This window comes from Neopelma chrysocephalum, unplaced genomic scaffold, assembly GCF_003984885.1.
Source record: "Neopelma chrysocephalum unplaced genomic scaffold, ASM398488v2 Primary Assembly neopelma1_42b, whole genome shotgun sequence".
Lineage (NCBI taxonomy): Eukaryota > Metazoa > Chordata > Aves > Passeriformes > Pipridae > Neopelma > Neopelma chrysocephalum.
This window is the reverse complement of record NW_020897701.1, coordinates 3328797-3353959: the sequence shown is the minus strand read 5'-3', so window position 1 is coordinate 3353959 and position 25163 is coordinate 3328797. Positions and strand designations below refer to the sequence as shown.

The 25163-nt window shown below is 43.3% G+C and overlaps 1 protein-coding gene across 10 annotated transcripts in view; it reads left to right on the top strand.

Annotated features, from left to right (window-relative positions):
* Positions 1 to 25163, top strand: part of EPHA5 (EPH receptor A5) — a 202963-nt gene that overhangs the window by 115720 nt on the left and 62080 nt on the right. For 6 of the 10 annotated variants that reach the window (XM_027676974.1, XM_027676970.1, XM_027676973.1 and 3 more), the window contains exon 5: positions 11 to 346. The exons of the other annotated variants lie outside the window; for them this stretch is intronic. In XM_027676974.1, the coding sequence (XP_027532775.1) occupies positions 11 to 346 (336 nt within the window). The remainder of the gene's footprint in view (positions 1 to 10; positions 347 to 25163) is intronic. 10 annotated transcript variants of the gene reach the window in all.

The window sequence follows — 25163 nt, the reverse complement described above, 5'->3', positions numbered from 1 at the left end:
TACAAACCAGGACCCCCCTCTGCTCCTCGGAGTGCCATCTCAAATGTTAACGAGACTAGTGTCTTTCTGGAATGGATTCCCCCTGCTGATACTGGTGGAAGGAAAGATGTGTCTTATTATATTGCATGCAAGAAGTGCAGCTCACACTCGGGTCTGTGTGAGGCGTGTGGCGGTCATGTCAGGTACCTTCCCCAGCAAACCGGCCTGAAAAACACCTCTGTCATGATGGTGGATCTACTTGCTCATACAAACTATACCTTTGAAATTGAGGCAGTGAATGGAGTGTCCGACCAGAACCCCGGAGCCCGGCAGTTTGTGTCTGTAAATGTAACCACAAACCAGGCAGGTAAGTGGATCTTCAACCTGGGGAAATCTCTGGGGTGGGAGCCCAAGCCAGTCAGACCCAGTGTGGACCTCCCTTTGGAATGGGTGGAAGTCTCCAGCATGGAGAGCTGGACTATGGCCTCTTCAAATATGGAGTGTGGGAGTTGGGGGGTGCTTATGTCTCATAGGTTATAATTACTGCAGTCTTCAGTATGTTTCCTTTCAGCAGGACACAGGTTTAGGATTTGTGACCTTTTTCTTTTACACTAAACTACTTGAAGATACCTCCACTTCTTTGCATTTTTGTATATCCATCCGCTAAACCAGAAAGAAAAGAGCTGCCTTTCCTTTTGAGAAAGAGAAATTTATAAGAGTTCATTTTGATTACAAATCCCAATGGCTAAAGCATTCTAACTTTGCAAACGGTTTCCCTAAGAAAATTGTTTTGAGTGACTTTAGGAAATTTGATCCCTCTTCTACAGTGTGATACTCAAGTGGCTGGACTCAGGCTGGTGAGGTACATTGTCACTGCTTCTCCAGCAAGGTAGGGCTAAGATGTCACTGCATACTGTGTTCTTGGTTTTCTACTGTACAGGCAGAGATCATGTAGACTGGTTTATTCCTTTGTCCAGGGCTCGGATCTGTCTGCCCTTCCTTTGCCTAGTAGTTGAAAAGAGCTGTCACTTTGGCCACCGGCAGGGAGTTGCCATTGTACCCTGTCACTTGGCAGTGTGATGGGAGGCAAAAACATGATTATATCTCCTTCCAGGCACATCAACACACCAGGCACATCACACAACTTCTGTAAAGCCCCGCAGACCAAGCTATCCTTCTCTTGTCCCTCATGCTTTGTGTTTTAGGGTCTCTGCCTACCTGGCTTGCTTCCTGCCATTTAGTTTAGGGCTCCCCAGTGGCATTTATCCACTGTGGACTCCTTCCAGGAATGTGAACTGGTAGCCTTTGGGAGTGTGAGGAACTGTGCTGCCAAATCACTGGAGCCACCCCCTGCCTTCTCCAGACAAGGTAAACCTTGGAAACCTGGTGGGCGATTCAGCATAACACCTAGATGTAGATTGGCAGATCTTCGCTGCAGAGCAGAAAAAATGCTAGCTGGAGGAGGGCTGCATTTCATTCCTGCTACCCAGATGTCTATGCACAGGCTTGATAGCCAGCAGCAAGGAAGTGCAATTGCATTGCACTTCATCAGATACCTGCCCTGGCAATTGAAGTGGATTGTTGAAGTGTTTCAGAAATCATTCAGATATATCTCAAGGCATGCCAGGGATGCTGCTGATAGATGTGGCATGGAATCTGCTGAAAGAATATTAGAGGATGGCAGTATGACACCATTGAAGGCACCTGTTTAATGCAGATCAGTGGGTGCCACAGTCCTAATGCTGTTTACTATTTTCCCATTGTGAAGGCTGCTGCTAGAAATGCTGTTGTTGAAAAAGTGTATTTTCCTGTTAGTGGATTTGCATTGGCATTTCATTGCTGGCATTGGATTTTCCCTGTGTGGCATTAAATCCACATAAACCTCAGCAAATGTAGCTGCACAAGAGGAGATGATACATTGCTGATCAGTGTAGACTGTGAGGAAATGGTCCTGGTTTGTGAGTTATGTCCCAAACTCTCCATAGCTGCAGCAGGATTTATCCACATAGCTGCGTATCCTGTGCATCAGGCCAAGAATAACCCCCTTGCACAGTTATCACCTCCAACCTTGTATTAGAAGGTCTGTTATAGGAAATGGCAAACCTGTGACAAATGTGGCTCATGCCAAGGACAGGTGGGTAAGTGTAGCTTCTGGTTAAGTTTCACTGTTTACCCCAGTGGAGCTGCAATCAAGGGAGATACAAGTGGATCAAGCCATAAGTGTTTAATTCACTGTGTGGTGTTGAAATTGTATCTGTGTGCTCTCATGTTTGATTCAACAGGAGGTTTGATCAAACCACTGTCTAAAGAAAGCAGTGGTGACTGTATTTTGTTGTCTCTCTGTCTGGTCCCACCACTCGTTAAGGAGGAGAGCCAGGCCTGTCTGCTGGAGCTGTAGAATCAAATGTGCTTTCCAGTGATGTGCTCTTTCAACACTCCCTGGGGTGATCATCATTTTGTCCATACCAGAAATAAAGCAGATGTAAAGAGGGACTTTGGCAAATCAGACAAACTGCCAAGCATGGAAAGTGGGTATCTGTCTTTTTAAGGTTCCTCCAAAAAATGTCCTTTGAGGCAAGTAATGAGGTGTGCAGGTAGAGTGGTCCGTGCCTGGCCATGCCCAACAATTCTGGATGTCTCTGCAAAAGACTCACCTTCAGCAGTCCTTTCTCAAGTAAGAGCGGGCAGGGCACATGGGGCTTCAGGGAGTGTCAGCCCACCTACCTTTCTCCTGAAATTACCACCAAGAGGTGCAGCTCTGGTGTCTCATCTTTTCCCTCGCACAGGTTTTCTGATGGTGTGATTATATTTTCATGAAAGCTGATTAATGAGGTTGAATCAGTGACACAAAGCCAACTGCAGCAGTAGGAAATATCCTGCTACAAGATCTGCTGGCTGCAGAAAATTGAAAAAATGCATGCCATGGGATAGTTTTGGCTGCTGGAGTCCTGCTGGCACATATTCAGTAACCCAGCACTGCAGAGAAATGCCAGAGTCTGTTTTGTTGGTTTGGCTTTTTTCCGTCCCAAAAAGACCATGCTCATTTTAGGATTGCAAAAAAAAATGTGCAGGCAGCAGGATGCTGGGAACACCACCTTTTCTGGGCATAGGAGCTTTTGGCAGCAGAAACTACCTCTGGTTTGGACTCTCAAAGGGATTACTTCCTGAAAAAAAATATGTTTTTCTCCAAAATAATTTGTCCTCTTTCATCTCTCCACTATTTTAAATAATGAGTAGAAGAATTGGCACTGGCAATCAGACTGGCATTTTCAGACTGATGTAATTTTCCTCTGAACTTTTAAATCAAATTTGGAAATACAGCAAGGAAACAGTAGAATTTTATGCACAAGAAGAGGCTGATAGCTACTATCAGTCAGTGACCTGAGTACTTGTGGACCTGACAGTACTTGGGATGGGACTGATCCATGCAGGACAGAGTGGCCGTAGGCTCCAGATACAGCACTAGTTTCCCTGTCACCCTTTTCCAATCCCCAAACCTCTGTTGTTTCTGTGGGATTTTGCAAGTGTTTTTCTACTAGAAAACACGTGTCTAGAAAGGGTGAGCAATGCCACAAACCAGGAGAGACAGAAATTTCTTTGTCCTCCATTGTGACTACCCTAGAGCTGCAGCAGGCAGACAGAGGACCTATTCCCTTTGTAGGCATGAGCTGACCCAAGCATGGTTCTTCCCTATGGAATTGCTGCAAAGTACGTGTCCAAGGGACTTCTCAGCACAGATGGCAAGGAGCCATCTGTAATGTAGTCTCACAGCATGTTAAAAAGTGTGCCTCATGCACGTGGGCTGGAGCAAGTGAATAATTCATAAGTGGCAATGATAGGACTGAGTTAGCCATCCTTTTCTTGTTCATGGTTTTACTTAAGTTTTCATATTTTTGAAACTTCCACCTATTTAAACGGTTTCCAGAGAGCAGTCTGTGTGTACAGCTAATATTGAAGTTTGCTTTTCAAGTGACAACTGCATGACTTTTTTTTTTCTCAGCGATTTCACCAAGCTGGATGATTAAGGTATGCTGTCGCTCTAGACAGAGATGTGCATCTCCCTTGAGGTCTTTCATTTTATCTGTCCTGTGTGCAGAAAGCACCTACCATGATGTCTTGGTCAGAGATGTGTGTCTTGTAATGGGTCCGTGGGGAGCAAGCAGTTGGGATTCATGGTTGCCTGCATGCCCGCTGTATCATCGCAGGAGCACACTGGAAAGATGCAATGTTTAAAACCTTTCTAGACTTTAAACCTGCTAAGAGTATTTACTTTAAGCCAGCCTAAACAGCTGAGCAATTTTCTTTGCTTTTGATGTCAGCAACTCCCATGCTGGGTATGGCTTCAGGCACGGAACTAGCCTGGAGGTGGGGGGTATGAGAGTGGGGCAGTTTTCCTGCTGGCATCCCAAATGCCACAGACTCCTTTACACTTAAAGACCTTCTCTGTGTGTGTTTTCAGATAAACCCTCTGCCTGTTTTCTGTTTGAAAAGTCAGAAGCCAGTGTTCAATCCCCTTCTGTGACCTGTATGATATTTTTGAGCCTTCTGGACAAGGAGGAGAAAAAAGATACAGATGTGCTTGCTAGCAGAGGAGGAGTTAATGTGTCTAATGCCTCAAGGAGTCTGCATGCCTGAGGCCAAACCAGAGATACAAGTTGCATCCTGTGGTACAGCAATGTTATTTAAGCAAAGGTGTTGGAGAACAGGACCTGACAACCCATACTGCTGCCTGGGAAGCATGGCTGGGTTCTTGCTTGACCAGAAGTACCACTAGATACTTGGAGCAACTGGAAGACTCTTGGAGCAGGGAAGTATGCTGAGAACCATGATCCTTACTCTGATTGTGCAGTCAGGGATACTGCAGTGGAGGGGAGCAAGGGAAAAGGTTTTTTCCTTAGCAGTCAGGATGTGTGCAGTCTTTGATGAGCAGCCAAGGGCAATTCGGAAAGGGAAACCTGCAACATAGACCTTGTTGCAATCTTACGTCAGCATCTGCATGCTCTTGAAACCAATAGACTGCAGCCCTGCACAGTCTGGGAAGAAAACATCAGAAAATGAGTCAAGCAATGGCTGTGCTGGAAATCACATTTTGAGACATTGCTTTTGGAAATGGATGGGTTCAAGTCCTGTAACAGTCATGGTCTGATTCTTCCAACCTTAAAGTCTCACAGTCTTGTATGGTTTGGCTTGGGGAAGGGAACAGCTTGCTTATTTTCTTTAGGAATACCAAAAAATTTCCCAGAGGATGCTCCAGTGGATGTAGCATGTTGCGGCATATTCCATCATCTCACACAAGAAGCAAGACTGGTTTTGCAGCATTACTTTTCAGCCAGAACGGCTGACTTAGGGCCTGCAAAAGCTCAAGCAGGTGGTTACTTTTGGAAAACTCCCTTTCCACTACCAGCCTGGTGAGCGGGGCTTGCCTTTAAACATCCTTCATAACAGTACTCGATCCACTGAGCTGCATCATCTTCCCAGCAATGGTCAATAGTGGATACCATAGAAAGGTATGAGCACAAGGCAGACATGTACCAATGCTTCCCTAGAGCGCTCTCCAACCTTTGGGGACCACCTCTTTGTGCTTTTTTAGCCCATAATGGATTTTTCTCGCATGAATTTGTCTAATCATTTTATGAACTCCGAGAAAATTTTAACGGCTGCAGGCAATCCTTTATGAATTTGGTATGTCTAGTAGTTTAAACTGTGCTTTAGATTCACGTTGGCCGGAGAGGAGCTATTAGTGGCATAAATAGAGGGTTTAAGGTTTGCAATTGCCCACCTGTTCGGAAAGCACTGCCATTTAGAGATGCCATATTAGCTTCCAGTGTGTTAACACAGGTATTGCAGCATTTAACCTATAAAGATGTATTTTTAAAAGCAAAAGTAGTCTTCCATACCAGGATGGATGAATACAGGGGTATTTTAATATGCAGAGGTAAACTAGTACTGCCTCAAAGACCATGGTCTATTTAAAGCTGAGTGCACCCTGCGCTACCCCTTGCAGCAGGATCTTTCTGCTGGCTGTGAACACCCTTTATGTCTAGGGAGATGTGAAAATGAGCATTGAACTGCTAGCGAGGGTTCAGGCAGCAGGAGAGTATAATTTCATTTGTGAAGTTCTGTGCACATGCTGGTAATCAGCTTCAAGAAGTATTTTGGTATATCTTTGAAACGTGGTCACATGCAATCAGAGCATGCAATCACAGGTTGTTAAAAAGCAAACACACTGGCAGAAGAAAGTAAAACCTGAAAGCCGGTGTTATACAAAAGGTTTGTTGTTTGATTTGATGTTTTCTTTTTTGTGATGGCTGCATTTATTCTGAATGCAAAATCTTCATCCAGCGTCCTATTCCAGAATCATGAGTTCACCCCAGCCCAGATGGCTGGGTGTCTGCTACCAAATGAATTATGGATCAGATGAATATTTTACAGTTTTATTTATAACTCCCCAATCAGTAATTGCTACTTTTTCATAGTTTGTTGTAAGTTTTTTTGTTATACTTTGCATATTAGAAATACATGCTTGAATATTGAAAGAAGTCTTTAGAATATGAAAAAAAAATTCCCCAAATTACAATATGACTTTTACTTGGAGGTCATTTTTATTCTTGAAGTATGTGAGACAACCCCATTGTTGATATATGAGGACATTAAAAGATGAAATAAAAACCATTTCCCACGTCTACAGACAGACCTTTCAATTTTGACATGAAATTAAACATCTTATTTATGGATGAAAATAAAAATAGTAAGAAGCAGTTGTCCCTATCCACCCTCCTCCTGAAAAAGGGAAAAAGACAGATGCTGAAGATCTCGTTATGAGATTCAAGTGATGACATCCATTCAATTGTGTGCAGTAGGGTGCAGGTTTTACCATCTCCCGGTGGCAGTGAGACAAATATCTTTATGGTAAAGCAATTAGTCTCCTTCAAAGCGTGGTACTTGGGAGGCAGTTGCATGAGATACAAAAAAGTAAATGCCAGGTTACCCCTGGCAAAAATTAATGCATGGACTGCACCTGGATGGTGCCATACAGCTGGGTGTGGGGGAGCAAGAGATGCCCAAAATACTCTGTTTGAGGTGCTGCATCCAACAGGATTGACACTGGTTGCTCTGTAATACTGCAGAGCCACTGGAATCACCACCAGCAACGTAGCCTCAGGCTTGAGGTAGAGTAGCAGGTATTGAGTAGTCTGAGTCTCAATGTTTAGAGGTGTATGAGTAGCAAATATTAATATATTCCAACAAGCATAGAGCAGGCCATGCTGCAATCAGATGTAGTAAGAGCTTCATGAGGTTAGAGCTGCAAGAAACTTGGGCAAAACACTACTCATTACAAGAGTGATAATGCTGGTTTAAAATTTTATTTCCCATTTTGCTACCATATTTTTAAATGATTGCCAAGTAATCTTATATTAATCTAATTCTAATCGCCTTAAAACACAGTCTTCAGGGCCAAGGAGTTCTCTTTGTATTGTGCTGAGCACAGTACTTGGCAGAGAACAAAAGTAAAGCATTTGAAATGGTTTCACTGCCCAGATGACATCAATTTATAGATTTTTTTCCCCCCTCATGAATGTTGCTTTTAAATTTCACTGCTAATAAAATCCTATTTAGCTCTTTAGTCTCGATATGGAAACTGATAATTCCTATGTCTGATATGTTATTTCTCTGATTTTAGCATTAAAAGTAGTTCTACATTTGTAACAGTCTGCATAGATGATACTTCTGAAAGTACTCTTAAGACACCAGGACTCCAAAATCGCCAAAAGAGAATGTAAAAATACTTTCAATGCTGTTAGAGAAATAGCAGTGCACTTGTAGGCATTTAATAAACATCCCACTTGTTCTCTGACTGTGGTTTCTTTACCATGCTAAGTAAGTTCTTTATAGTAATCTCCCTCAAAAGTTAATTATAATAGAGGAGGAACCAGAATAGTTTGAACATTTGTGTTTCAGTAGTTGTGCATTGAGCGAGCTGTGCTATAGAAACACGGCTCAGAGTATGGCAACTTCACAGAGCATTTCTCCTTTCCCATGCAGCTGCCATGCTGTTAATATGATTTGAATGAGCGTGAAGGTGTAAGTACATGCATGGCAGTGTGTACACATTTGTGTGTGTATGAACATGAAGGACACATGCCAGACAGAAGACAGAGGTTACCCACCCTTGTTTTATGTGAGTATCTGTGCCAGCTTGGTAAAGCTCAGACAGTTCAAATGCCTTTCACTCTTTCTGTCCTTGTGCCAAATTGCTTGCTAACTGAGCCTGCATTTGAAGGGGGGGCCTCTCTGTGCTGCAAGGCCACCTGGCAATTCTCTGGCCCTATTTTCCTTCTGTCTGTTTTCTTTTGCCTTGAGCCTGACCCCTCCTTAATATGCAGTTTGTAATTTATCTATTTATTTATTCATTTTATTCATTTGGCCAGATTTTTTTCCCTTTTGTTGCTGTTGCTCCTGGTGTCTGCATCCACAAAACAGGCTGGCTTCTGCATCCCAGGGAAGATTTTGGTGTATCAAAACTGAGCTCCAACTCGCAGTGTGCATGAATTACAGGTTCCCAGTTAGAATTTTACAGTATCAGGCTGAAATGCTTTTCTCCCCTGGATTGCTTCTCACTGGAGAGGTGTGTTTCAGTGAGGCTTGGAAGGTTTTTTCACATCTTCTACTGTGGTTGCTATTACAATACACTTCAACAGCAAACCCCTTGCTCATTCCATGAAAGATGTCCAAAATGCTAATTCTGGCACTTGTATTTCTTGCAAAGGGTTAATGTAATAGGAGTGGTAGGGCTGGCTAATGCTTTATCCCAGCTTACTGCCCCTCCTTTCTCCTGAGGGTGGGCCATGGGGACACACAACAGGGAGGAGAGAGCTCTACCTGAAGAGCCAAGAGCAGCCCCAAGGTGACAGACAACCCAGCAATAAACTGTATTTCTCCCACAGCAGCTGGGTCAAAGTTTAGCTACATGCAAATACTACAAAAAGCTCAAGAGTTGGAAGGTTTTAATTAAAACGCACTTCAGATGTGCTCGTTTGCCGGCATGATGGAATGCTTTCTGCATCGCTTGGTCCTGGAGGAACAGTCCTGATCAAAGCGAGTAACTAATGGGATTTCCAGCTAGATCAGTACAATAGAAATCACCAGAAGGAAAGCGTTATTATTTATTTATTTTCCTGTTTCTTCGGGCTTGATAATTTTTAAGAATATGGGCTCTGATCAAAAGGCCCTGTACGAATCAATGCAGAACACCCACTGGCTATGGTGGCACTGGGTGAGGGGTTTTCTGCTGCAATGCAGCAAGCCGGGGTAATTCATTGCTCTTGGCTGAGAGGTGCTGAGCATTCTGGATTGATCCTGTAAGTGCTTTGGCACGGGCAGGCCTTGGAAAGAGCACCGCTCCATGGAAATGGATGGAAAAATCTGCAAATTCTCTTACGCATTTGGCAAAATCTGCCCTGTGGGTTTTGACCAGGGGTGGTGGGTGCGTCAAGTAGTAGAAGGGGCGTTTTGCTCCTGGCCCCTTAGCTCTGCAGGACCTTTAAGAGGGAGAGACAACGATGCCTTAAAAGTAGATTTGGAGAATTGGGTGGAAAATGCCAGTGGAGGGCACTAGCACTACTTACTGCCTTCCCAGGAATAACACACAGTGCAGTTGCCCATCATGCTTCTGCATCCTTCTGTGTAAAACTTGTGCATCTTTGTTCTGTGACCCTAAATGAGATGAAAGGAAGCAAAGCTGAATCAGGTAAAAGCAAAAAACTGGGTTTGTCCTCCCTCCTTCAGTTTGCAAGGGTTTATGGGACCCTGTGTGCCATTTCTTCACAACTTCTTTCCAGCTTTCTGCAATCTGCCTGAATCCAAGGAGAGAAAGTGCTGCTCAGCCAAGTAGATTATTAAATGTTCTATTTCCTGAGTTGTCTTTCACACAGTTCAGCATTAGTGTGGCTTATTATGGGGGACTGATCTGCACCGCACCATTATCCTGTCATCTCCAGAGCTCTGCCTTCCCTACGGTGGGTTCCTGCCTTGGATCATTAAACCATGCAGCCCTGTGGTTCTGCCTTGTTCTCTGGGGGTGGCACCAAAAGCATGAAATTGCTTGCTGACCTTGCTGAAGACTTACAGCATGAGCTTTTAAACACCTGGCCATGCAAGGACAGTTTCCACAGAAAGGTGCTCTCACCCAGTTCAGTAAACTGTAAGACTATCACTGCAGAAATTACTGGGATATTTTATTTATTTTACATCACTTAGTACCAGGTACTTCTTGGCCCCTGCAAGGAGATGGAAAGGAGCTGGAGGATGACTGGGCAAGGACGCACATGAGGGCACAGACCCATCTCCACCTTGTGCAAAATTGCAGACAGCAACTAACAAAGCTGGATGTGCATGAAGGACTAAATGACCAGTGCTCTCCACAGAGGTGATGCACCCTCTGCCGTATGTTGGCTGAAACTTCAAAGGGGACTTCTGCCAGAGTCATAGAGCCCTGAGGGCTTTGAGTGCTGTTTGCAACTCTTGCAGAACATCTCTATAAAACAAAACAAATCCCCGTAAAGTAGTCAGGCAGTTGATAATATTGCTTGTGCTCTAATAGCAATTGTGCATCTGTTGTGGCCTCACACTCTTCTTGTTATCTTCTGATTATGGTCAATGAATGAGAACTGCTGTTTTAAATTCAGTTTGCACGGTGTCCAGTTCTTCTAGAACAAAATATGGACAGTAAATACATGGTCATTATGCAAATGAATGCAGAAAATAAATGCAAGTTGGCTCAGCTTTCTTGTATCCAGACCTGATGGATACAGCATAATTGGAAGGGGTGCCTCATGTCAGTAAATTGCTGTTTCATTTCCTAAAACTTATGCACTGCCTTCAACGGGGAGGTTTTTCAGTGATCTGGTTCGTTGATGAGGAAACGGAGGCGTGGGGCTGCGGTGTGACAGGCTAGAGGGCATACACCAGGGCTGGGACTCTTGCTGCTCCTCTGCCCCTGCTAAGCCCTTCCCATAGAGCTAGAGCCCTAAGATGCATTGGAGGTGTTTCCTAACCTGTTTGCCAAACTAACTTAAGAGCAGATAAGAAGCTTGTAAGAGTCCACTGGACTGTTGGGGTTGGGGTTGTTTTTTCTGAACTGGTTTCAGTATTACTGTGGTTTCAGTTTCATTGAAGCATGAAAGACAGAAATGTCAGTCATCAGTGTATTTATCTGAAGCATTTAGTGAGCTAAAGTGTGCTGAATAGCTTGGTGAAAAGTGTGACATAGGGTCTGTTTGCTCCCAAATCTCAACTGCAATAGCGAAAGTTCCTTCCCTCTTTTGCACTGTCTGTCAGGAAAGACAGTCCTTGATCCAAGTCCAGCTGAATGCAAGGTGTTACCTCCAATACATCTGGTTGGTGAACTGTGCTTTGTCTGCTAAAAAGGAAGCTGTTAATAATGTGACAGTGTCCATTCCAAGCGGTTGCAAATTCCAGTGCCCAGGTGATTAAACGTGACTAAAATCCCGATCATTTTGACTTGATATCCAGCAAGAGAGCAGTTGATACCTGTTTAGTAAATACAGTTGAGTTTTATTTGTCCTTTGGCAGTAATAGTATTTAGACTGGCTTGGCAACTGTTCACTGATGAAGGTCCAAAAAAAGCACTTAGCAAAATCAAGCGATAGCAGTAATGAAGTGCTAAAGACACCAACACTTTGTTTAGCCGCTTGAGAGATTAGCAAAGATTTCAGTGGCTCCTCCTGATTTCTCTGCCTCTCTTAACTTTTAACATGGATCATGAGCCCATCTGCCAGGGACTAGTGGGGGGGGCTGCCTCCCAGCCAGGGGCATCACTGCACAGGGCTGTGTCAGGCTGTCCTCTGCTCCCGGTCCCCATGGCTAAGCCCCAGGCATGTGCTTGAGGGCCTGTGCCAGGGGTTTGATGTAAGAATATCCAAATATCTGAAGTGTGGGGCTATCAGGTCTTCTGCCTCCCTGTCTGCAGCTCCAACTGTTCTATCTCACAGAAGTAATGATGTGCTTCTGGGGACAAGGCATACACATGGCTCATAAATCACTGGACTATGGAAGTTCTATGCACTTGGCCCTAGTAGGAGGAGTGCTCTGGCATGCACAGCAGCTACCTTCTCACTTTGACATGAGGGTGCTTGAAAACTTCAGAGATGCCACAAGTCAGACGATTTTACAGGTGCTGTTTGGCTGAGTCTAGTAGTGTTTTTCTCTCTGAGAGAAGCAGCAGCTACTTTTCAGAGAGCAAATGAAACCACCTGTTGGGTTAACTGAGCTTTATTCAGTCCCCGGGCTGCACTGCACAACCTTTAGGGCCCAAAGGAGTCTTTGAAGTACCATTGAATTTCATTGTTAATGTCTCAGTCATTTACCGTGAATGGAAAAGGGTATTTTTTTCACTCGCAGGCATGAATAAACTCTCTAAATTGCAAGAAATAATCCCTCTTAAAGGAGAGTTGAAAGTGGTGTCTTTTAATATAAGAAACCTAGCTGTACCTAGGACTGTTACAGCTCTTCTGGAAAGCACTGGATTTTGCTCAGTGATTAGAAACAAAATAAATCAGATGAAAGGAAAGGAACCGATGACAGGGTGATACATGTGTCAGAGAAGGGGAGGGAGTGGTGAAGGAAAAGTACCTAATGTGGATGACTTTAATTATGTAGAAGGTGGGAAGATTGACTTCCCCATCCTGAGTGAAGTGTGTGAGAAGATACGTTAGGCTATATTCTATCAGAGGTTGATGAGGTCTTCTTGAAGATGTTAGTAGTTACTTGGAAGAAAAAAGGTGCATTTCCTGGCAGTATTTATGAGAGCTTTAATTACCCATCACAGACTGAGTTCCAATTAGAAGGGAAAGGGGGGGTGGGAAGAGGAAAGAAAAGATGTACAGACTGTGTTAAGAACACGGTGATAAATCTATGGCTATGGATAACGGTAAACAAGGTAGCTGTACATCATGGTATCATTTGCACACTTATTTTTTAGGTGCTTTTTCCAACTTCTGTCCCATCGCCATCACGAGCAAAATGCTTATAAAGGGGTCAAAGACAGGCTTCCATTACTCATCTTCCAAGATGGAAGGCAAAGATCATTTACAATTGCTGTGATACAGGGCTGTTACCTTATTTTTTTCTTTTCGCTAAATCATTAACCATGTCATAAAGCAGCACTCCTGAAAAGGCAGACAGAGACAAATCACAACATTTGTCTCTGTGCTTGCGTGAACAGTAGAAAAATATTGCTGTCATTAGTGCATCTTTCACATTGCTGTGGGTTCCCACATTTAGAATCATAGTATGGTTTGGATTGGGTTTGCAATATCCTTGTTGAAGTCTCACCTAACCAGCTTCTTACCCAGATGACCATTGTTGTCCATTTATTTTAATGTCAGGAGGTAACACTGGAAGGGGAGATGTATAAATTGGTCAGCACTGGCTTAATTCCGTTCCCACTGTAGTCAACCAGGGACTCTGCCATTTATTTCACTGCAAGGGCAGTGTCCATGTCTGAGTGTCTTTGGCCAACTGTCTCATTACATCCCTCTCACGTGCCTCAGAAAGAAGTTTTTCTGTGGTCTTTACTTGTGGTGTAAGCTGTTTGCAAGTATCTCCGCAGATGATGCAGGTAAGAGGTTTTGTCTAACAACGTCAGCATTACACACTGGGAATACTTTGGATCTTGTGGTCTTGTAATTAAAGTAAAGGTAAGTCTGCAAAAAGTTCGTGACAGACACTGAAATTCTTGCTGAAAAATAGCAGGAATTAGCTAGTGAGATTGCTTTCATTTCAGGTAACATCATTCCTCCCACTGATTATTCAAAGGGTTAACAATGTTTCTTAATAGTGGTGAAATGGCTTCAATGAAGCAGTGGCAGTACTTCAGCAAATGGGAATTTTTTTCTCTTTAATTCCATGATTACACTTGGAAAGCTAGAACAGATCAAAGTAAAAAACTCCCCTATCTTTGGTGTTGTCAAAAACAAAATCCTTGCTTATTTAAAAGAAGCTATGTCAGGAGAAAGGTATGATGAAGTATAATTGCCAAATTCTTATTTGGTAATTAGTATCTTGCAGCCATCTCAAAGCTATTAAGAAACAGGCATAATTGCACATAGGATGCATATATTTATCATGGAAGTTGGCACTTCAGACAATTAGGAAGTATGTGTAGCTTTGCTGGATGCTACACAAAGATTAATCTAGTTTAGGAGAGTTAAGAGCCCGTCAGAGCTGCTCCCATCATCCAAGAATTTGTACTGTCAGGTGGTAGAGAGCACTTGGAGAGGCACCAGATGGTTTCCATAGCCATGCTGCAATAATATTGTGGGTCCCTGATATTCTTGCATTTCCAGAGGTTTCCCTGTTGCTGGCTGCAGTGTTCACTTCTGCCTGTTTTATTTACACAAAAAAAAATGGTCAAGTACAGGAGGCAGTAGTGTTCCATTTGTGCTCTGCTGTGCAGGATGTTTCTGTGTGCCAGCATTGGAGGAAAGAAACCTGGGCTCCTGGGAGCCACTGAGAAGAGGCTTGTCCATGAAATAATGACACGTCACAGGCACAGGGTTCTGCCTCCTTAAATGAAGAAGTTATTGTTGGGGATTAAACAAGTTCTCTTGTCAGCCCATCAAAGAAAGTATAAGCAGATGCAGCGTATTGCAGAAACAAGCAAGTCTGGAAGTCATGTCTAGGAATGAGATAGGAACAACTTGCCAGGGGAAGAAGATTTTCAGTAAAAGATCATAGCTAGAAATTCAGCACTTATGGTTTTTATTTAAATGTGTTTGGGAAGGGGTGGACAAAGAAGATCTCAGGGAAGAGATTGTTTCAGCCACAGGCCTAAAGCTACCACCAAAGATGAAGGTGTTAACTAAAGTAGAAGGTGTTAACTGTGAACATCGCAGTGCTTTGTGAGTGACATGAATGTACTTCCTGCACATTTTATAGGGTGCAAGAGAGAGTGAAGTGATTTTTCCCAAGATGACCCAACAGGTCATAAGCGGGGCCAGGAAGAGACCGAAAGTCACCAGGGTCTAGTGGCACTGTGCTTCACTGGAGTCAAGGTGGAGCCATAAAATTAATGTAGTTCATGTCCTTCCCTTATCCCCCATGTTTCTTGACAACTTTTTAGAGCTCTGCACAGGACTACAGGGTTAGGGACTGAATCTTGGTGTACATTCGAGTCCTTCCTCATGAAAACTGCTGAACAGTTACAAGACCATAGACAGGATCTCTTCTAAAATGGAAGAGTATATTTTTTCTGTGTTAATCTGCAGCTGACCATAGGTCCAAGTGGCCTTTTGTTTCATTCATTGCTTTGTTTAATTGAGTACCTGGAGGGTTATATTATGTTTTGCCTTCCCTTAGTGGATTGAATTATTGTCTTAGTTGTATGGAAGCTACTTCTGATTAAGTACTCTGGTGCATGAACCAGAATCATTTTTCTTTTCATTATTTGAACTATGCAGTGTCTTGCAAAACTGCTTTTTTCCTCACATTCTGAAAATCCCTTTGCCCAGGTCATTCAGTATATAGTTGTAGGGTCTGATTTGACATGCCTTATTGCTGAGGAAAAGATGAAGCAGAGGACACCAGATTTATTATTGGGTCACTGACTGAGATATTTTTCGAGTTCCCAGAGCTTTATCATAGTGGCCATCCTGGGTCTTGTCAGTAAAGAGATGATCTTGAGAATTAGATCACCGAGATTATAATATACTGCTGTGTTAAACAAGATTCATGGTCAAGAGAGGATGTGGCATTTACTGTCCCTTTTAAATGTCACATCCAGATTTCAAAGGCCAAAGTCTCAGAATAAACAAAGGAGAACACAGCTGGTTCAAACAGCTTTAAAATGAGCAGCATCCCAATGATCCAGTGGAAGCTTGTGGTCTGTATTTATGCAGCAGATACAAGACTAAGCAGCCACTGGAAACCCTGCAAGGTTGATAGCAGTGTCTTTCTTGAGATGCGAGGTAAGATGTGCCTATGTGGTCAGCATTCCTTTCATTTGGCAACAGAAGGTAGTAATGTGAAGTTCTTATCAGAGTGATGCACAAGAAGTTAGACAGGCATTAATGGCTTGAGTAATTTTGGTTGGAGTACAGTAAATGAAGTGATTGAATACCACATGAAGTAATACGTCTCTGCAAGCAGTTGCTTGGCAGCTGTAATACTGGACGGGATTTTTTTTTCTCTTCTCTTAGCTATGTAACAGTTGGAGTGGATGATAACAGTGAGAAAAAAGTATTTCCACTTTCTCAAGTGCATTCCTCACTGGTAGAAACAGCCCTATGGGAGGGTAATCCATGGAGCTGAATTCTGCGTACTGTAGTGCTATACAGCATAAAAATCCATGTGGACAGTTCCCACTGATCAGATGTGATAGTTCAGTATCTGCAGGCTTTTTAAAATCAGGCTGTTTTTATAATTTTTGTAGACTGATAAGTGTTGCCAAATTGCTTGGAAATTCACTGACAGTCTTCAAGAGATATTCAGTTTTAAAAAGTAGACCTGACGCATACATCCTTACTTAAGGCTTTTCTTGATTTTTTTTTTTGGGGTGGCTCATTAAAGTGTTCATGTGTGTATAGATATATTTTAAAGTGTCCTTTTCTGGTTTGTTTTTCAGGTTCTTAGCAAGTAACTGTTGTATTGATTTTTTTTAATATACTTTTTATCTTCAGTACTAATTTCTAGAACAAAGTTCAGTTGTCTCTTAAAATGTTCTATTTTTTTAGCCAAGTGGCAAGATGGGCAGTATTGCAGCAAGTCACTACGTGGTGAAGTTTGGTAATCTACCCCCAGGATTGAATTGTTATTGATTTAAAGGAAGATGAAAAGTCAGTGGTGTTTTGTGGGAGGGCTAAATGATCTCTTCTGGCCTTAAAATCTAGGTATATTGATTTAAAATTATCTTGGTTTACCTGCTGCCTATAAATTTGCAAATTCAAGTTAAATGAACATAAAACACATTCTGGTTGAGTCCAGTGTGTTTGTGAAGAGTTTTAACTAAACAGTTTTAAATATTGTTCTTTTTAATTCTGCTTAACTATGTATAGCTTTCTTACAGTACTTCTCATTTTGGGGGCAGCAGTCTAGAAACATTTGTATACATCACTGTAATTGAATCCTCATGCAAATCCAAGTCTTTGTTATTCTTGCATTCACTGCAGTGACCTTGATAATGTGAATGCTTCACCTTTGCTGCTCCTTGGAAGGCAGTCCCGTGAAAATGGGATCAATTACGTGCATTGCTAGGATCCCATTTTCAATACCACTGAATTAAAAACAGAGCTAGTTAATGGGCTTTCCCCTTGTATAAGGAGGGGCAGGGGGAATGAAAAGAGGAGAATAGAAGCTGAGTTGTTTGAGAGGAGGTAATCTCTGTTTTGTTTCTGCCATAGATTAGGAATGATCAATTATCATGTCAGAAGGCGAGGAAGCTAATATGCCCCTGAATCTACACGTAGTTATTTAATCATCCTGCCTGATGCATAGCATTCATCATTCACGTTTTTAATGCCGCTTACTGTTATCATCTCACATTTATGCTGGGAACATTTAAAGAGATAAAGTCATCCTGATAGGCAACGTCCTGGGGAATAGAATAGCAGAGAACACATACGGTTTGATTGTTGGCTCTTCAGTCTAAGTGGCTGGAGCCCTGGCCTGATGCAAACTGTTGTATGTGTCTGATTGTGGATGGCTCAAGTCATCATCTGAAGGAATACCTTAGTGAACTCCCATCTGTACTGGGAGGGTAGTTATCCATGGTGCTGTAAGCTGTTTTTTTCCAAGAGCAAGTGGGAGCTAATGTCATCACACACCTGTGAAGAATACTGTCAAATGCCCGTGAGCACCTGGTATTTGTGCTCTAGTAAGCCACCTAGTAAGTTCTAGTAGCCACCCCATCCTGTCATTTGCCTTGTTTGGGCTACTTTTAGACATCTTCGAGGCACAATTTCAGCCAGCCACTAGGCACAATGAGCACTTGCAGCATGAAGGTCAGTGAAAGGAGAGTCATAAATGTACAAGGTGATACCAAGCAGGGGAGTGTTTTATGTATTGCATGTATGAAGATGTGTATATGTATTTTAATTCCTCACTAAAGTTTTTGGTGGTCTAGTCCATACACTGAATAAAGATGAAGATGAAAGATGAGAGAGTTGGAAGGACTAGGGCACTTCCTTAGGTCTATCCCAGTCATTCTCTGGTCCAAGTTGGAGAAGAGAGCCAAGAAACTCCTATGAAGGAGGAACCCACAGTGACTGATGTTGAAATCCCCTTTTCTCTTCTAGCAGTTACAAAACTGAGAGGAAGTGAATGATCAGTTGTCCTAGTTAGAACAACTGGGACCAGTTCATCACTGGATGGGTGTAACCCAAAACTATGTGTTCTATAACCTTCCATGCCATTTCCCAGAAACTGTTATCAATAGAGCATTTACACCCTCTGCCCAGAGCAGCCTGACTCCTCAGGCTATAAACTAGGTGTTAAGAGGCCTGTGAGATAGGAGGTTGCTCTTGTCCTCACACCCATTAAGGAACCCCCCACCCTGAGGGAGGTACTGAGCATTCCTGCCTGAACTGGGGAATATATAATCTTGGAGTCTTGGGACTTTTTTAACCACTCGTGGGATCCAGAGGAAGACTGCAGATCACCGCTCTCAACTAAACTCCAGACCACCACTCTCAGCCACCACTCTCAGCCAGACTGCAGTACCACTCTCAACCAGACTGAGACCACCACTCTCGGCTGGACTGCAGCCACCACCCTCGACCGGACTGCAATCACCACTTTTGACCAGACTGCAGCAGCACTCTCACCAACAGGTTTTCCCCCTCTCCCTTTGCTCTGGACTCAGGGGGCCCAACTAAAACCACTCTGTTCATGCCCCAGGGTGCTGGGTTATACATTTGGATTTTGTGGGTTAAAACCAATTGTTTGTCTGACTTAAAATCTCTCTTTTGGGTTGAGTTCATTTTCCCCTGCTGGTTTACCTTTAAAGCAGCACATCAGTATAAGGAGAACTTGCCAAAACCAGATCTGTAGTCCTATTACAGTGGTTGTGAACCAAAAGAGGAATCTGGATGCAGTGAGACTTGTCTTGCCTCCATCTTTCTATAATGTCATGGGAATGCTGAATGAGACAATGTCACCAAAGCCTCAAGATGCATTTGAGAGTGCAGCTGCACAAAAGCTTACTCTGAAGCAGTAAGTTGCTTGAGTCCTGTAAGCCTCTTCCTAGCCATATCTAGGAATAGTGAAGCTTTTGTTTCACAGCCAGGAGGTAGATGGATCTAAAATGTGGATTTGTGGCACATCTTTTTTCCCTGGTGCTTCAGAGAGTGGCACTATCTACTAGAAATGAAAGCCAAAAGGGCAGAGAATTTCCACTTTGCTATCCTATGTGCATATATCTTGCCTAATTTTTTATTAGTCATACACACAAAACAGTGAAAAATATTATCGTGGAAGGACCAGCCACCAACCAGTGTCAATTGTGTTAAGCATAGTGTTGCATAAAGCAACCTGTTTGACCAGAGTTCTGATGGTGTGGAAAAGCTAAAGACGTGCATTTATGCACTGCATGTGCAGCTACCACTTGAAACACCTGAAATCTCTGTTGGGACCATTTAGCTTCTGAATGGCAATCCCACCCTTAGATGCTCAGACTGTTTTCCTCTTGCCTGACCTCCAGAGCCTGTGGTAACCCAGTTGAGTAGGCAAGGGTTTATGACATATCCTTTCAACAGTAAAGGGAAAAAGTGGACTAGAGAGTCTCCACAGTCTGTCAATTGGGTTTTCATGTCAGAAATGTTCTGATGCATTCTTGAGTTTGTCTCTAAATCCTTTTCAACAACTTCATAAACTAACTGTACTGAAAAAGCCTGCTGTGTTTCATCAGAAGAGAATCTGTATTTGCTTCCTGCAGGAAAGTGATGCCTCTGCAGGGTGGGAGAGTCAAAAGCCATGCTTTCATATGCAGCTGCATTTATCCTATTCAAAAATTTGATGTTCGTCCTGAGCTTTGTGTTGCTCGGTCGGTTGTGATCTCTGCAGTTTTGCCTCAGCAAAGCCATTTTGCCCAACACTTGTCTTTAAACACACAACTAGTGCTTCTACTTGGAAACATAAGTTGGAGAGAGTTATTAAAATATGAAAATAAGCCTTTGCCATAAATTTCCCTGTAATTTTCCTTTTTGTCACTCACATAGGGTTTTTGTTCCATGTTTGAGCTCAGCGTGATATCAACAAGTTGCTTGTGATTTAAATAGAAGAAGCCAGCTGCCAGGAGTAATGCTTGCAGGTATTCCTTCTTTTCTTTATTTGCCTTACAGCAGTGCCTTCAGGCCAAAGCAAAGATTGTGCTGGCAGCATCTGAGTACTTAGTTCCTCCCCCTCAAATCTATACAGATAAAGGAATTACCATTATCTTCATTGCACAGGTAACAGTAGGGAAAAATGAAGTGACTTGCCTATGGTGGTGCTAGGAGTGTCTGGCAGAGATGGAAAGCAAAGTGTTATTTCTTCTGGTCTTATGCTTTCATCCCAGCGCCATCCTTTTGTGTGACCAACCACTTTGAACAATTTAGATTTTTCTGTAACATCTCCTGGCACAAACATGCCAGCTGGTAAATGGCAGTAAATGTATGTCTCCTGGATCTCTGCCTTTCAAGATCCTTTTTATCACTCAACTTATGATACCCAGCTACCTTTGTAGAGCCTTGTGCCTGGAAGGATCTCAGGATGTGCTCATCTAACCTGCTTTAGAACCTCCTTAGGCAGAGATGCCAGAGGTTCACTGGGTGATTTTTTTCCAGTGCTTCATTATTTTTGTCCTCAGAAAGCTGTACCTAAGTTTAATACTGTGCTTGTCTTGCTCCAGAGACAGCAGCCTTTTACTTATTTGAAGACTCATGTTCTCTTTCAGTCTCTTTTCCCCCAGGACAGAACAGTCTCTGTTCATAGCTTTCTCAACTTGTGCTTTTTCTTCAATTCCCTCTTGGATTCCCTCAAAATGCACTGTGTTTTTCCTGACATTCAAAATGGGGCACAGTGTGGAGCCACCAGCTCCCTCAAGCACTCTGCCCTTCTCCCCAAGGACCTCATAAATCACTTTGCCTACTAGGAAGCCATGGGTTGAAGGCTTAGCAAGGCAAATAGCTCCAGAGAAGGTGCATTCCATAGCAGAGCAGGAAACAAGAGATACAGAAGGGTTTACTTAGCCAGGGAAACCCCAAAGGAGTGCCAAGACCCACTTGGGCATGGCCAAGAGTATCCACTGCCAAAAAGAGCAGCCTCAGGGAGAACTGTGAGCAATCAGGGTGGGCAAACAGGGCATGGTGTGAGAGTTTGTGCAGGAGAGTGCACAGGGAGGTCACATTGCACTGGCTTGAAAGGGAGAAGAATCTCAATTCATCCCACTCCTACCAGTTTGATGTCAGAGCCATCAAGAGATGCCCAGAACCTGGAAAGGGATCAAAGCTCAGCAGGAGATCACCTGAAGATCAGCACAAAGGCATTCCAGCCACTCCAGCCAGTAAATCGGCTTTGTCAATGTCGCAGCTTAAATGCTTCTATGCAATCACATGTATGGGAAATGAACAAGAGGAGTTAGAGATGTGTATGCCTGTGACCTTACTGGCATCACAGAGATGTGATGGGATGGCTTCTATGACTGGAGTGTTGGAGTGGAAGGCTACAGGCTCTTTAGGAAGGAGAGGCAGTGGAGATGAGATGGGGGGTGTTGCCCTCTATGTCAGTGGCCAGCTGGAATACATGGAGCTCTGCCTGGGGATGAAAGAGGAGCTGACCGAGAGCTTATAATCAGGATTAAAGGGAGAGCAAGGACAGATGACTTTATGGCAGGGATCTGCTACAGGCCACACAGCCAGGAAGATCAGGTGAATAAGGCCCTCAATAGACAGATAGGAAATGCCTCATGTTCACAAGCTCTGGTCTTCATGGGGGACTTCAACCACCCTGATATCTGTTGGAGGGACAGCACAGCAGGGCATAAGCAATCCAGGAGGTTCCTGGAATGTATTCATGACAGCTCTCTTCTCCAGGTGACAGAGGAGCCAACAAGGAGAGGTGCTGTGCCGTGTTCTCACCAACAAGGAGAGGCTGGTGGGGAATGTGAAGCTCAAGGGCAGCCCAGGCTGCAGTGACCACGAAATGGTGGAGTTAAAGATCCTTAGGGCTGCAAGGAGGGTGCACAGCAAGCTCTCTACCCTGGACTTCTCTGAGGAGACCAGAGTCTGCTCTCCTGATCTTCTTGGTAGAGTACTATGACATGAAGCCTCCAAAGGGAAGAGAGACCCAAGAAAGCTGGTTAATATTCAAGGATCACCTCCTCTCAGCTCAGAAACAATGCATCCCAGAAAAGTGAAATTCAAGGCAAAAATGCCAAGCACAGATGAAAAAAGAAGATCTTGGACAAAATCAAACACAAAAAGGAAGGCTACAGAGGGTGGAAGCAAGAACAGGTAGCCTGGGAGGAATACAGAGAGATTTTCTGAGCAGCCAGAGATAAGATTAGAATTAAATCTGACTAGGGACATCAAGGGCAACAAGAAAAGCTTGTATAGGTACATTGGTGATAAAAGGAAAACTAGGGAAAATGTGGACCCTCTCCAGAAGGAAATAGGAGACCTGGTCACCTGAGACATAGAGAAGGCTGAGGTACTCAATTACTTTTTTGCCTTGATCTTCACCATCAAGTGCTCCAGTCACTGCCCGAGTCACAGAAGGCAAAGGCAGGGACTGTGAGAATTAAGAACCACTGCATCCAGCTCTGGTACTCCCAACATAAGGACGTGGACCTGTTAGAGAGACTCTAAAGAAGGGCCATGAAGATGATTAGAGGGCTGGAGAACCTCACTTATGAGGACAGGCTGAGAGAGTTGGGATTGTTCAGCCTGGGGAAGAGAAGGCTCCAGGGAGACCTTAAGGTAGCCTTCCAGTACCTAAAGGGGCCTTACAGAAAGCTGGAGAGGGACTTTATATGAAGGTCTGTAAGGATAGGACAAGGGATAATAGCTTTAGAAGAAAAGAGGGTAGATTCACACTAGATATAAGGAAGAAATTTTTTATGATGATGGTGGTGCAGCACTGGAACAGGTTGCCCAGAGATATTGTGGCTGCCTCATCCCTGGAAGTGTTCAGGGCCAGGCTGGATGAGGCTCTGAGTAACCTGGTCCGGTGGAAGGTGTCTTTGCCCATGGCAGGGGGGGTTGGAAATAGACGATCTTTAAGGTCCCTTCCAACACAGACCATTTTACGATTCTGTGAAGCTGCAGCTCTTCTTTCTTCCTTCCAAAAGGGCATTGCATGCTCCTATGTTTCACACTGCAAAGGCTGCTCCTCAGGAAGCTTGAAAATGCACAAATTTCCCTTGGTAGTATCAGGAGGTGTTTTCCCAAGCACCTGTAGTAAACTTTGATCTGTGCTGACTTTGCTGGTTAGCTTCATCTCAGTGCTTGGAACATGAGATTTTAGGGCTAACAGTGCCCATGGTCAAACTTGAGTGCCAAAACACTAGGAAGGATACCTGAGTTGGCAGCAAGGATGAAAATCTGTTAGATTTTGTCTCTAGTTGTCTGCCATTTCCCTTAAAAACAGTAAAAACCTGGACAAAGTTTGCCTTGATCCAGAAAAGCCACTGTCATTCTAAAACCAAGGACAGAGTAGGAGTGGGTTTATGGATTACATGTACATATAACCACAGGTACATAAACCTTTCCATTTCAACTCTAGTCATTTTGAGATTTTACTGTTCTAGGATTTTATTCCAATATTACCTATTTGATATATTTTCATTTGTTTTTAAGAATTTTATTTCAAGCCTTCTGGTCTTCATTGGGGAACTTACTTATGGAAAAGGTCTGGACTGTGGTTCTGCAAAGCTATGGCCAGCTCAGGGTCCTGTCAAAGGTGGTGAGCTCATGCTTTGCTTCCATTTCTGAATGAGAGGTGTGAGAAGAACAGTGGTACCAGAAGGGGCCAAATACCATAGGAAATCCAAAACAAGCTACAGTGGGAGTTAAGGAGTTTGCCTGTTCTTCCCTCTGACCTGCTGAACCTCTTCAGTAGCTGTTCTTCAAGTGGTAACATCAGGAATTTATTTGTCTGCCTCTGATTTCACTAGAGTATTTAGTAATTTGGCTTTAACATTAGAATTCATCAGCAAGACTGATTACTGTATCACACAGAGTGGCAGGCTTGGCAGAGAAGGAAATTTCCTCTGCAATTTAAAAACAGTCCATGAATTTGCTGGGTTTAGAGTTTGATAGCAGCTGGAAGAAGGATGCATCAAGTATTGTATGAAGAAAGAAGCCAATTTAGAAATTAAGAGGGTGACTTATGGTAGGGAGCAGGGATATGCACGTTTCACATTTTATCAATATCTTTGTTTTGGTTTTGGTTTGTCTTATTGGCATGTGATTTTAAAAGGAAGTTTTTGCTTAAATGCAAGTAAAATATTAGTTTGCGAATTATAGGAGAGGTGCTGATAAGTGTGCTGGAGGCTAGTTGATGAATGTACTCAATAATGAGAATTCTACAGCAAAATGCTGAGCCCCATGGCTATGATCCAGTCAAATGCTGACAGCAGAGGTAGTACTCATGCGCTTAAAATTAAGCATTTTCCTGAAGTGCTTTGATGAATCAGAACCAAAGTCCTTATCACCTTGCTAGGAGTGAATTTATAAGAGTGTTGTGAGTCAATAGTATTTATTCTTAGGCTTCACAACTAAACCACTAATGGAATATAGGGAAATTACAGCATTTCTGTGGCATGAAGGAATCTGGCTCTGGTCTTAACCACAAACTGTTCCCCAGCTTTGAGAAAAAGTTACTATCTTGATTTCCAGAGGGCCTAGAAAAGCAAAATCAGGTATTGGAATTCCCTGTGGATCTGCACCCTATAACAAGATATTTCTTCATGCCTCTTTTCCTTGTTCCAACAACTCTTCATCCCAAATAGGTGTTGGCCTTAGAGGCAAGCACCTGCTTGGGACATCAGGGAGGCCTTTTTTTCTTTGTGATGCCCTAATGTCTCCCTCTCCCTTCTGAGGATCAGCATCAATTGAAGCTTAATAGGAACTGACTGTGCAGGACTCAGGGCTGATGCTGCTGTAAATACAAATGAATATATGTTAGGCCTG